The sequence below is a fragment of the Leptodactylus fuscus genome, chromosome 8 (genome assembly GCF_031893055.1).
Source record: "Leptodactylus fuscus isolate aLepFus1 chromosome 8, aLepFus1.hap2, whole genome shotgun sequence".
In the NCBI taxonomy this organism is placed as follows: Eukaryota; Metazoa; Chordata; class Amphibia; order Anura; family Leptodactylidae; genus Leptodactylus; species Leptodactylus fuscus.
Window position 1 is genome coordinate 88,295,688 of NC_134272.1, and position 14,711 is coordinate 88,310,398.

General features: G+C 45.4%; 1 protein-coding gene across 5 annotated transcripts in view; it reads left to right on the forward strand.

The window, feature by feature from the left end:
• SPEG (striated muscle enriched protein kinase) overlaps positions 1-14,711 on the forward strand; it is a 182,638-nt gene that overhangs the window by 116,247 nt on the left and 51,680 nt on the right. For 3 of the 5 annotated variants that reach the window (XM_075284593.1, XM_075284597.1, XM_075284594.1), the window contains 4 exons: positions 284-466; positions 3,646-3,830; positions 4,221-4,309; positions 7,608-7,783. In XM_075284593.1, the coding sequence (XP_075140694.1) occupies positions 284-466; positions 3,646-3,830; positions 4,221-4,309; positions 7,608-7,783 (633 nt within the window). Of the gene's footprint in view, positions 1-283; positions 467-2,645; positions 2,919-3,645; positions 3,831-4,220; positions 4,310-7,607; positions 7,792-14,711 lie in introns of those variants that run through there. The other 2 variants (XM_075284598.1, XM_075284595.1) reach the window with 2 other exon arrangements.

Consider the following 14,711-nt stretch of genomic DNA (forward strand, 5'->3'; position numbering starts at 1 on the left):
GCAGCAAACAAAAAACATCATGTAAAAAAAACAAAAAAAACAAAGTAATATAAATTTTCCTTATTCCTCAGGCTAAAGCTCCACTTTGCGGAAACTCAGCTTTTTTTTGTTGCAGATTTTGTTGTGGTTTTTGAGCCAAAGCCAAGAATGGCTACAAATGGATTCTTGGCTTTGGCTCAAAAAACCGCAACAAAAAAAGCTGCGTATCCGCAACATGGGGCCTCAGATTTTTTCAGGCTGTGTGACTATACCCTAATGTTATGATGATGTTTTTTTCTGACAGTCATATGGAGAAAGGATCGCATCTCACTAAAGAACAGTCCCACCCATCAGATCCGGGCCGAGGGCGAGAGACATACACTTCTGATCCGCTGGGCGCTGCCATCTGATTCTGGCATTTATACAGTAACGGCAAGGAATGAAGTGGGGGAGGCCAGTAGCTGCGGAGCCCTGACCGTCAAACCAGGTATCTATGAGCGCATCCGAAATGTGTGCTCAGATTTATGAGGTCATAGAGGTGTAATGCCATATACTGTATATATAATGCCATATATACTGGATACAACTGCAAGAGGGCCAAGGCTCCTATCATGCAACCAAACATCACATTGTCACCCCAAGACACCTTTACTAATGTAAGTGAATGGAGTCACACTGCAACGTCTAGTTCCAAAAAAAGGAGATTGAGCATTGCTGAATTTTTTTTCTGACTAGACGTTACGGTTGCAGCATCCCCAGGGTTGCAATGCAGGTCCATTCACTTACATTGCTGAGGGACAACACAGTGATATTTGGTTACGCAATGGTAGTCACAGCCCAAAAAACCCCTATGTTGCCCTATCCTAAATGTTTGGCTGTGGTGGAGCTACAATTGCATGTACTGGAGTGTGACTACTACAACATAATGGCCGTGTCTTAGCTAAAGGGGGCAGTGTTGCACCTAGGGCGGGGCTGTTTCTGTTTCAGTGGGGGCAGTGTCTCAGCTAGGTGGGGAAGTTTGTTAATGGAGTGAGGTCATTGACAATGATACAATGATGAGATGGATCACATGAGATGGTTCGTAGTTTAGTTGCAAAAAAAAGTGCACACATTTTTTTTTTTGGATGCAAAATATCCAAATAATTAAATTATTTTTGGAAGACTTAAGTCTGTGACTGTACCATGCTTAGAACAGGGACAGACAGAGACAGCAGGGGCCCCCTGTGCAAGACCAGGAGATGGGCCCTCAGTCTGTAATAGCTCCTCGTATAGCACCTCATTAGGTCTCCTTAGCAATGCACTAGTAGCTGCGAGCTGTGTAACTTAGCTCAGTCCCTTACATGCAATCTAATAGACTGTAGGAGGCTGACAGCTACTTTTAGGTTGGCAGAGGGCCCACTTACCTACTGGGCCCCTGGGCAGCTGCACAGTTTGCACATATGGTATGTCCTCTGGTGCAGAGATATAGTCAACATCTAATTATTCTATAGGGCTTGACAAACGTTTTCTAGTCGAGTTTCACCTGCAAACAAATATTACATGCACCGCCAAATACCGCCATATTGTACCGAGCAAACAGCAAACAAATACCAATATGACGTGCACATAATAGCCCCTTATAGGCCCCACCACCACACTAAAGCATAGAATACATCTCCAGAAGCATCAAGTAAATGCCTCAGTGCAGCGCAACATACCGAGTCTGACGCGCCAAACTAATGCCAGTATATAGCACCGCCACTAGAAGAATTGTCCCCCTGCCCAACTCCTACAACCACTGCTAGCAGCATTGTCACCTCTCTCACAAGTGTTGCTCTATTTGGTTGTATCCTCACAGTGTTCTGGTTACATGCGATCCTCTAACTCTCTGAATAATGAAACACTTACATGAAATCTCTATTTTAATTTCTGTGCTTGATGTTAGTAAATAATACTTATAGCTGAGTTTGTTACACTTGTATCTACATTTACATAGGAGCAGTAGATAGGAGATAGATAGATAGATAGGAGATAGATATTAAATAAATACTATAGATATTAGATTAGACAGATATTATATCCTGTAGATAGTAATGAGATTGATACAATAGATACAGTAGATAGGTAGATATACATACAATAGATACAATAGTTATTGCATGGCGGTGCTGTATGAGGGATGACTCTGCACTTATATTAGGATTTTAACCCCTCGGTCCCCGCCTCCTGCCGGGTGTAATAATCCTGGCTTTCTCTGGTATATATAATAAGTGATATTCTCATTAGCTCCCATCTGTTGTGTCCTGGAATGTGTCTCTCACAAGTGTCATTGCACCAGCGAGCGCCGTCATTGTCGGCCAGTTACACGTCTCCGGCTTCTTTGGTGACAGGAGGAATTGAGAAACCTGAGCGGGCCGTGTCTCTGGGAATAGTATTTATTGTGATCAGCTGTGTACACTGTTGAAGGGCACTGCCAGCGCCGGCTTCTGTGGGGCAGAAGTCTCCAGGGATGGTGCTGCCTCCGCTGCCACCACCGCCATCGCTCGCTCTCCTGTCTCCCGCACCTCTCTGTCCTGTTCACTGTCTTTCTTTCTGTCTGTTTGCTGGTGGGAGGGAGCGAGGAGGGTGAGAGTCTAAATACAGCAACAGATTGTACTGGAGGTGACCTCGTCATGTTCAGTCTCTCCTCCCTTCTTCTTTCCCTCTCTCCGCTCGGGGCTTTTTCCTTTTTATGTGCATCTTTCTTCTTTCTGGTCTCGGCCCTCCCTGTTCACTTTCCCTTTCTGTTTTCCATCTTCTTTCCCGACTTACTTTCCTTCATCCCTCTTGTCTCCTCACTGCCCCCATTGTCTTGGACGCCTCTGCTCAGCTCTCGCTGCCTCTTTCCTTCTTTACCTTTTTTCCTTCTTGATAACTTAAGATAGTCCAAGATGTTTTTGGGGATCTGTCTCTCTAATTCGGTGAGTGTCTCTGTGTCTGTCTTTATCGTTGCGTGTCTCGTACTCCGTGCATACAGCAGAGGCTCCGCTCAGTTCTTTTTTTGGCAGTCAGGATAGATGCCAGTGCTTTGCTGGGAGGTTTTGATGGTGGGGGGTGCTGGAGGGGGGTGTTGGCATGAGGCCACTTTAGGCATTTAGGAGTTTTTGACTGTCTTTTGCAGAATTACAAAAATATCCTACGAGTTTAGAGGATGTAGCTGGGAAATGACAAGACTGTAGAGAGATCGGAGGTAGCAGGGGGCGTTCTAAACATAGGGTGTCTTGTTTTGTTGACTGAGACGAGAACGTCTACAGTGTCGTCGCTGGAACCGTCTTATTCTCTGGTTGAGTCCCTTGGCACCTTAAGACTTTTATTTAAAGGTATAGGACTGGGAGAAAGGCAGCCCTGTATGTAAGTTACACTGGCATGTCCGAGACGTCTCACAAGTATGTACAGTATGTACCATAGAGGCAGCCCCTGTCGCTTCTATGGGGTCAGTGGAAAGTACGACCTCCTAGACAAGCCCTTTCACTCTCCAGCGAGGCCCCCATGTTCTGAGATAGTCACTATTAAGGCTCAATACTGATATTACATAATCGGCCCTTCATTGGTACGCAGATGCTCTTGATTCTTCCGGGTTAAAAGAGAAGGGTGTTTGTAATGGCCTAAAGGAAAGATCTGAAACTCTTTTGTCATCTTTTCTTCTAGCACCGGTCACAGACTCTCCTGCTCATCGTGGGACCCCTCGAGATGTTCTGAGCCCCATTACATCTGACGATGAGTATCTGAGCCCTCAGGAAGATTTAAGTGAGCCTGCAACACCGCAGCACAGCATGGCGGCCAAAACCGCTGTCCAACACAGCGTGACCTTCAAAGCCCCTCCATCATTCAAGGTGAGGTTTATGAAGGATTTTGTCAATATGCATCAGGATACTGCTGTAGTAGGGAGATGGATATCAGGGGATCACCTGCTTCATGATCCCGGTGTCTTGGTGTAATATGGCGATGTCACTTACATTGCACCTGCTGCTTCTTAAAGCCTCTGAGATCAGAGACCGCAGAGAACATCAGGATAACAGGGCACGGTATTTGGGCACTTTCAGTAGCCCACTATTCTTCATTGATACTCCTCGTACATTGCCATTGTGATGAGGTATAGCCTAAATCCAATATATATTTGGTGGGCCCTGGCGGTGAAGAATCTGCATAAAACATCTCGACACTCTCCTTTTAGCACTGGAGTAACTCCATAGGTGTAACTTGTCTTTTTCACTTTCCTTTAGGTGGCTCTGTCAGACCTAATGGTGTTTGAGGGCCAGGAGATTATTCTCCAAGTCCAAGTCCAGGGAGAACCGAAGCCAATGATAAGCTGGTAAGTAAATATGGCCACATTAGGGAATTTATTAAAAATGGTGTTTGGTAGTCCCCAATCTTTATCCATTCCCCATAAGGATTATTATAAGGCTTGCTCATGTCGGGAGGTTTCATGGGCTTGATCTCAAACCTACGTCAGTCAGCAGCCGCAAAGATTTCGGATATAACTCAAAACTGGTTTTGTGATGGAACAAAGTGTCCCTCCTCGGCCTGCCTGGATTCCTGCCCTGCTCCATTCACTGTTTTAAAAAGTTGTGTGTAGGGTGCGTGGGATGAAATGAGACCTTTGTGCAACTAAAATATACCAAGTCGTGGCACAGTTTCAGGCACTTTACTGGGGTAGCCAGTGGGCAATTCTTGGCCAATGGTATAGATGGGTTCGTAAATCCCCTCCCCCCAATGTATACACTCACCGGCCACTTTATTAGGTACACCATGCTAGTAACGGGTTGGACCCCCTTTTGCCTTCAGAACTGCCTCAATTCTTCGTGGCATAGATACAACAAGGTGCTGGAAGCATTCCTCAGAGATTTTGGTCCATATTGACATGATGGCATCACACAGTTGCAGTCGCAGATTTGTCGGCTGCACATCCATGATGCGAATCTCCCGTTCCACCACATCCCAAAGATGCTCTATTGGATTGAGATCTGGTGACTGTGGAGGCCATTGGAGTACAGTGAACTCATTGTCATGTTCAAGAAACCAGTCTGAGATGATTCCAGCTTTATGACATGGCATTGCATTATCCTGCTGAAAGTAGCCATCAGATGTTGGGTACATTGTGGTCATAAAGGGATGGACATGGTCAGCAACAATACTCAGGTAGGCTTTGGCGTTGCAACGATGCTCAATTGGTACCAAGGGGCCCAAAGAGTGCCAAGAAAATATTCCCCACACCATGACACCACCACCACCAGCCTGAACCGTTGATACAAGGCAGGATGGATCCATGCTTTCATGTTGTTGACGCCAAATTCTGACCCTACCATCCGAATGTCGCAGCAGAAATCGAGACTCATCAGACCAAGCAACGTTTTTCCAATCTTCAATTGTCCAATTTCGATGAGCTTGTGCAAATTGTAGCCTCAGTTTCCTGTTCTTAGCTGAAAGGAGTGGCACCCGGTGTGGTCTTCTGCTGCTGTAGCCCATCTGCCTCAAAGTTGGACGTACTGTGCGGCATTCAGAGATGCTCTTCTGGCTACCTTGGTTGTAACGGGTGGCTATTTGAGTCACTGTTGCCTTTCTATCAGCTCGAACCAGTCTGGCCATTCTCCTCTGACCTCTGGCATCAACAACGCATTTCCGCCCACAGAACTGCCGCTCACTGGATGTTTTTTCTTTTTCGGACCATTCTCTGTAAACCCTAGAGATGGTTGTGCGTGAAAATCCCAGTAGATCAGCAGTTTCTGAAATACTCAGACCAGCCCTTCTGGCACCAACAACCATGCCACGTTCAAAGGCACTCAAATCACCTTTCTTCCCCATACTGATGCTCGGTTTGAACTGCAGGAGATTGTCTTGACCATGTCTACATGCCTAAATGCACTGAGTTGCCGCCATGTGATTGGCTGATTAGAAATTAAGTGTTAACGAGCAGTTGGACAGGTGTACCTAATAAAGTGGCCGGTGAGTGTATATTCTATATGCTAGTCACAGTATATATTCAGTTATACAGCTGTATTTAACCCACTGGTTCATATTTTGCAGAATGGAGCATGTTGCATGGAGCATTGTGAGAGGTGTAGTGTTCACACCAGGGAATGTTCTTTCCTAGAAGTCAGGGCAATGTTACGCTACAGCTGTATTCACGCCATGGTTGGGGTACATATTCAGGGCATATGCTGAACTGGCCCAAACAGTGGCGTAACTACTGGGGAAGGAGCGGAGGCAGCTGCCACAGGGCCCGGGACATTAGGGGGCCCAGCGACAGCCGTTACCGCTGCAGGTTTTTTTTTAATAGGCCGTTACCAGCTGGAGTGACTCCAGCCGGTAACGGGCCTTACTTACCGATCCTGGCAGGGGCCAGGATCGGTAAGTGACACCATGGGCTCCGCAAACATCATTATTATACTCGGGTCTTTTCAGATCCCCAAGTATAATGATCGGAGGCCCGGGAGAGGTAAGTGAACATAATAAACAGTGTTACTTACCTCTCCAGACTCCAGGCAGGCTTCGGGGCCTACATGTGTGACATCTCAGACCTTATGCGTCGCAACGCAGGCCCCTAGTCACATGACGTCCCTGACGTCATTAAAGATAACCGACAGCGGGGAGTGCAGGGATAGGTAAGTAACAGTGTTTATATTTGTATCCCCCCTTGGTCTCCGATTATTATACTCTGGGGTCTGAAAAGACCCCAGAGTATAATAATTGTTAATGGGTGTCCATAATGGAGCATAATACTGTGTGATGGAGCCACTATGGGGTATAATACTGTGTGCAGGGGCCACTATAGGACATAATACTGGGTGATGGGGCCACTATGGGGCATAATACTGGGTGATGGGGCCACTATGGGGTATAATACTGTGTGCAGGGGCCACTATAGGACATAATACTGGGTGATGGGGCCACTATGGGGTATAATACTGTGTGCAGGGGCCACTATGGGGTATAATACTGTGTGCAGGGGCCACTATAGGACATAATACTGGGTGATGGGGCCACTATGGGGCATAATACTGTGTGCAGGGGCCACTATGGGGGATAATGCTGTGTGCAGGGGCCACTATGGGGTATAATACTGTGTGCAGGGGCCACTATAGGGGGTTAATGCTGTGTGCAGGGGCCACTATGGGGCATAATACTGTGTGCAGGGGCCACTATGGGGGATAATGCTGTGTGCAGGGGCCACTATGGGGGATAATACTGTGTGAAGGGGTCACTATGGGGCATAATACTGGGTGATGGGGCCACTATGGGGGATAATACTGTGTGAAGGCATCACTATGGGGCATAATACTGGGTGATGGGGCCACTATGGGGTATAATGCTGTGTGCAGGGGCAACTATGGGGCATAATATTGCACGCAGGAATGCGGGGGGAGGGGTTGGTCAGGGTCTTCGGGGTCAGTCGGGGGACCCTATGTCAAAGGTTCGCCACTGGGCCCGCCATTCCTAGTTATGCCACTGGGCCCAAATACTCCTATACAACCAACAGAGGCCAGAAGAGTGTTTGCATTCTCATTCATTTATAGCACCCAAGGAGTGAAGGTCTCAGCACCGGCAGATGCCGCTACAAACTCTTGGTCGCTCCATCAATATATTCAGTTTCTTCTCTCCATTCTGCACAGGCTGAAGAACAAGCAGCAGGTGAAATCTGGTGGAAAATATCACATGACGGAGGAAGATGGAGGCGTTTTTTCACTTCATATCGCGGGGTCGGAAAAACGGGATACGGGATTCTATACCTGCAAAGCAATAAACGAATATGGAACAAAGCAATGCGAGGCCAAGGTAGAAGTAAGAGGTAAGTGAGTGCAGCAAGTCTGTGCCGAGGGTCTATTGTTTCCACATGATTATGACTGTATATACAATGTATACAATATACTAAACGTATGTACAATGCAAATAATACGACTTGTATATGCAATAGATCACCGTCTGCAGTGTGCGAGCAGTGATGTCCGGCGCGGTTTTATGTCCAAGGGCAATACTGGACTATCCTGTACCGGGACCATAGAGGGGTGGGGCTTATGTAGATTTGCATATAAAGGGCCAATTTGATGCAATTTTGGGACCATTGCCCCAGCGGAATATGTCTAGTCTTGATCTTTACTCCAATATGGACTCAGATGCTTAGCCTATAAATTTTTATTATTATTATTTCGACTCTTCTTACATTTACTTTCTTTTTTTTTTTTTAGTTTTCATTTTGCGATTTGTTTATTTCTGTTTGACTTTTTCCCATAGCGATAGAGGAGCGGGGGTAGAGCTAAGGGGAGTTGTATCTGGAGTAGCAAAAAGGGTTAATAAAATGCAGCTGCAAAACTGGACACGGGCCAATGGTTTTAACCCTTGACATGCCCACTATCGTGCAAGGATGTTGGACCGTTATTAAAGGGGTTGTCCAGGATTTGCACCAACTCCTGTGGAAGCCGGGGGAAGTGTAAAGTTGAAAAAAAAACAAAAAACATACCTATCCCTGTTGCTCCGATAGCCACCGCTGATGTCCGCTTAGTCTCATGCCATGTCCTCGTTGCGACCGCTGAGACCAATCGGTGGTTGCTCGTATGTAAGTGATGTCATCGATCCTTCTTTAGCCACGATGGACAATGGAGCACTGGGGTAGAGCTGAATTTGTTTGTATACCTACCCATATTCCCTAGGGCTTGGTCCAATTCCTGAACAACACCTTTGAGGTTGAGGCCCCACGATGCGGAAACACAGCTTTTTTTGTTGCAGATTTTGTTGCATTTTTTTTTTGAGCCAAAGCCAAATAGAATGGGAAATATCTAGTAAGTTCTTATACTTCTACCTTCTGCTCAATCCACTCCTGGCCTTGGCTCAAACAATAGAAACGCAATAAAATCTGCATCAAAAAAAGCTGCGTTTCTATAACATGGAAAGGCTAAGGCTACACGGTGACACAAAGTCGCGCGACTAAAGCAATTGTATGACTTACTGTTGCACAATCTTTTTACTTGTGACCAAAATCCAAGATTTAGATTTTCTACAGCTGTCACATTGCAGTCTCATGATGTCACAGGTTGCAATGCAACACCCTAGAAATGATTGTTAATGTGCAACTTCCGCGCAACATTTTGTCCTGCAACGCGTTGTCCTATAGCTCTAGCCGTATAGCGAATACAGATAAGAAAGGATAAGAAAATTTCTATGCTTGCAAAATGCTGCTGAACCAAAAAAAAAGAGCAATTCTTCCCTCTCTAGTAATTGACAATGCATGAGCGCAATTTAGTCAAAATTCAGACCTTCCTGGGGCCAAAAAAGCAAAAACATCTCAGTCTGCCGCCATGTGGTGCATACAGCACAGTACGAAGAAGAGGCTCTTGGGAAATCCTTATGTCTACTGATTGGATCTTGGCCTCCATTTATAGGGCATTTGGGGTATTTTTGCTTTTTTCCCCCTATACAGATGCCTAGAGTGGAATTCCTCTTAATATATTATTTTATGCAAACAAAACATCACGGTCGGTTATCGGATATTTTTGGATTTTTTCTTTGCAAGAACTATCACAGTCCTTCAGTTTATGGCTACAGATCGGATTTTCCAGTACAAGGATCTGGCGGAAGTTTTCGATCGTTCGATATTTTTTTTCTCCCGAGAATCTGTACTGAAGTCTTTGATCTGATTCATACTTATTCTTAGGGATAAGTATGGCGTCTTGAGTTCCCGGGGATCCTGGGTTGTGGACACAGTGACAGTCACCTCCTGTCACTCTCCTCTCTGCATGTCGCCTCCAGCTAAGCCTTTCCCTGGTTTCTGCATGGCACCAACACGTCAAGCCAGAGGCTGCATGCATAGCTTCCAGCTGGGCGGAGGGCTGCGGGCGATAAGCTATGCTCAGTGGGACTACAAGTAACACAATTTACCAGGCATGACTGGTCATTCAGGCCACAGAAGCCATTATATACCACTGAATGACGTTATGGATGGCAATATTCATTGGCCTGATGGTTGCCTGGCATGGTACTTGTATGGGGCATCTATAGCTGCTTGCAAAATGGGCTTTACTGCACAGACTTGTTTCAGGTCCCTTCAATTCAGACAACATACTGCTAAACACATTGTGAGACCCCAGGACAAAAAAGTAGCCAAAACTAGAGAGGTTGTTTAGGTGGTAAAGGGGTTTTTTAAGCTAAAATATCAGGTCGGTAAGGTCCAGCACCCTAACTGATCAGCTGATTGAGGATGAAGCAGGAGTTAAGTTAATGCAGCTCAAGTGAATAGGAGCTGATCTGCAGTTACCCGGTCTCGCCACTACAAAGGGAACGGCGCTGTCTGCTTCCTGCTCCATGACCTATGTGTCAGCTGCTAAGAACAGCTTATTCATGGTGGGGTCAGGTATCGAACCCTCTACTGGCCTGGTAACGATGACCGCACCTTAGGATAAGTCATCGATATTTTTAGCACGGAAAACCCCTTTAAATATAGGAGAGGTGCTTCATGACTATAAGGGTCAAATCGGGAAAAATTTGGAATTGGCCATTGTTAGGTTACCCCATTGAGTCAGCTGGAGATCTTTGGGGGCCGAGTATACCTAGAATATGGCTTGTCTGCCAAGTGGAGGCTTAAAGACAAGGAACCTGCTAGGCAAGGCTGAGGAAAAGAGAGGCCTCCAATATTTAAAGGGTTTGTCTGGTCGCTAGATGATAAAAATAAGTTAGGGGGGAACTGACGGATCATGGGAACTGCATTTTTTGAACCCCAGTTTGAAAAGGTGGTGGTCAGAAATGTGAGCCCCAACCCTAAATTCAGGGGGTCACCAGAGATAGAGGAGTCCTGGACTTTGGCTATCTCGGAGAGTCCCCATTGAAGTGAAGCAGCAGCAGCAGCGGGGGGCATCCCACCCCAGTTCTCATGATTAATAGGGTTCCCAGTGGTGACTGGACAGCGCCTGGAAATAGAAGTTGTCACCAGAAAATTATTGATTTTTAGGTAATTTTTAGAGTAAATAAAAAAATTAACACGAAAAAAAAAAAAATCAATTGTATTATCTATATTCTATAGAAAATCCTGCAGTTCTGACACTGGTGACTAAGCCCAATAATAGGCTGAGACTTCCTGTTTTCTATAGAAGATTACTTTGCAGCAGTCACCTCACTTACAGCTCACTGATCATCACAGCGATCACATATATGAAGATGAGACACCGAATCCACCAATCACAATAGGGGATGTCACATCTTATCTATTCCCCTCAGAGCATGTCTAGAAATCATTGTGTCTATGGCCCGTGGTCCATTCCTAGGAGACAGGAAGTGACTGACTATTTTAAGTTTAGTGGCAAGAGTTGGAATTGCGAGATTTTTAGGCTATTTAAATAACATGGATAATTAAAAACATCACCAAAAATTCTTTAAAAACATATGAAAGAGGGCACGTGTCCTGATATAATAATGGGTGACCCTCCCATGAGGACCACAGCAGACACATAACTTAAAGGGGTTGTGCGAGCCTACGATATTAAGCTCCATCTCCCCTTCTCAGGCCATTGACATCACATCTATTGGTCACACGGCCATGCAGAGTGACGCTGAACTGCAATACCCAGCACAGCCACTATACAATGTAGGGCGCTGTAGTGAAGAGGCCGCAGCTATTAATATCAGAGTCCTGGACAGAACTATGTGGTGCAGTGACCCTGTCAGTGTCCTCTTTTAGTGCAGAGGGGCCCTTTAATTCCCGCAGGCATGACCACAACCTCAGCACTCCCACAAGAACACCTCTTGCTGCTGCAGTACTTCCGTTTTTTTTAGGTAAAGAGGACTATATAAGTTTTATAGGCGTGAATATACTTCTATGTATAACAGAACGTACTGATGTCATCTCATGTAGCCGATATTTCACAATATTGCACTTGTATTTTGCACGCTTTTATCTATTAATTTGATTGCTAGACTTTTCTGCACAATGAATTCTAATGCAATGTAATATCTGATGTATTCTGTCACAATGTATCGCTGCTGTGAACTAATCCGCGCTGTGCCGATGATGTCGTCTCTTCCAGCAGCCGGCCGATATTTCTGATGATAACTGTGCATGTCCTGCTCTTGGCTTTGCTCCATGTTATTGTCGTAGGCCTAACACTGTCACCGTGCACTGCCTTTAATCTCTTTCTATTCCTCTTGTTCTAATATTTGCCTGTTGTATTATAAGCACAAAGATGTGTCAATTTATTACGTCCCCTAGATCATCTTAGTAGATTACTGGGACGGCAGGAGGGTGGAAAAAAAAAACCTGTGACCTCTCCTGCTGTCGACTGACTAGTCTGTATCCAAGCTTCTGGTTTTACACAGTTGCTAATATGAAAAAGCAGAGCTGCAGTGTAAAGTATAGTGGAGAGAACAGCTGCCTGAGCCTGGGAGAAGACATGCGAGGTGTATTGTAGATGATCTCAGGCCCGCATGAGGCGATGCAGCCATGATACAGGCACTGATCGTAGATGTAGCCTAATCTAACAGAGCTAAATACATGCCAGGTAAGTAGTGCCCATGGATAATCCTTAAAGGGAATGTATCGCCAGAAAATGAGCTATAGATAGATAGATAGGAGATAGATAGATAGATAGATAGATAGATAGATAGATTGATAGGAGATAGAAAGATAATAGATAGGAGATAGATAGATAGGAGATAGATAGATGTACTACACACAAACACACACACACACACGTATATATACATACATATATTTTTTTTAATTAAGAACAACCCTACAATATTCACTCTTGCCACTAAGCCTAATAATAGACTGACACTTGCCAGTTCTGTAAAGGGTTTTCTCTGAAGCACTCACCTAAATTACATCACAGACAAGATTACACCTCTATAGATAACACCACTGAGACATCAATACATCTCTATTGACACTAGATGATGTGACAGCTTATCTCCTCCCCCTCCCTGCATGTCTAGACAGTGCTCTTATAGATCACAATGAGTCGGCTCCAGATTATTGTGACTATGCTGTAAAGCAGATCCCTAAATGCTGTTAACAGTGCAGAGGAGAAGCTCAGGCAAGATGGCCGTCCCCATAATCATGGACAGAAAATAGAATAAAAAATCGACAATTAGGAAAAAAGTGATAGATTTCACTCTACATTTATAAAATGTGAAGATACATTCCCTTTAAATGAGTCCTTTAAAAGTTGACACATCTAGTGCACTTGCTTTGCTCCTTCCCCCCCGCAGCCTTGCTCGCTGTCCCCCCTGTGCTGTGAATGGCTGGCTTGCCCGCACGCTGACTGCAGTTTCTGTCTGTATACAGGGCGAGTCAGATAATCTCCTGTCACTAACAAACTAACACAGGAGCCGAGCTGCAACCCCCCGAAAAACGGATTGTGCCGAGAGGAGAGGGGTCCCGGCCCAGCTGCACCAGGGGGAGGCATAGGAGCAGGACAGACCTCTTCTTACAGATATGACGGAGCAGGAAAAGACTTTTTGGAGGTCTCCTCGTGTCACTGACACTCACCCCGAGGGGCCGCTGAGTACCAGACTGCACTAAATGGCAACCCCATATCTCCAGCCTCTAATGACAAATCTCTTCTCACTCTTTGTTCACCTCCTTTCACCATTGCAAAGATAATGACGCCCTTCCCCAAATTTGCCCTTTGCAGTTGTGATTCTGAGTCTTCAAACTACAACTCCCATCATGCTTTCTTTTCCAGATAATGGGTTATGGCGGATGTCACTCCAATCCAAGCAAGTGACAACTGTAACCCCCTCCTCTCTCATGTCTTACAAGGGGAGGGGGCACATATTCGTGTTCCCCACAGCAGCCACCTTTAAAGTGAATCCCCCTCCTTTTAGAAATCTGTATTTATCCCTGGATATGTGTGGTTAGCGCCTTGTTTTCTGATACAGAACACCAAATCCCCTGCATAGATTTAAACCCTAAAATTCTGATTCCCTGCAGACACCAGTAGGGGGAGCTCATGAGCTGACTGCGCACTGTTTTATATTTATATATAGACATTATGCAATAAGCTCCCTCTAGTGGTGACTGCTGGCAAACATTTTATCATGTATGTCTATGGAGGGGATTTGGAGCTTTGTATCAGGGAAATGGTGACTGTTCTGATATATGATGAGTGGTGTGCCCCCATTTTGCCAAAAGCTACACCCCAGCCTTATTTCTTGAAATGTTTATGGATTTTAGGTCATGGCACCAAGGAGCAGGAGAAGTAAGTAGAATCTCAGCTATTGTGTCAGGACTTGCTGGTACTTGTAGTTTTTGAACAACTGGGTTATAGGGACATTGTGTTGCCCATGGGTTCTGTATTTTAAGGTTTCTTGAATTTAGAATTATGGTTGAAACTAGAATGGACTGGTTAAAAGTAGGTTCTGTGCGGTACGGTGTGGACCCAGCAGGTGGCGCTACCTCAGATATGGGTGTGTTAGCTGTATGGTCCAGCCGGTCACACCCTCCACCCCAGATCTTGATGTTGCAGCACGATCCAAGTCACGGAATCTAAATATGCTTCTCCTATAGGCAACAGTAACCCACCTTGCTAGACATGGACACAGGGGAGGAGCCTAAAATAGCCACAGCCAAAGGGCAAGACAGAACCACCTACTAAATCCATGCCAGGCCAGGGAGAACCTACTCATAACCACTCGGTTCCAGCACCTACCTTAGACTTATGTCTACTTCACAGCATCTCGAGATGTTTCCATTTTTGATCATGTTTTTGGTGCCGACATAGAGAGCATCT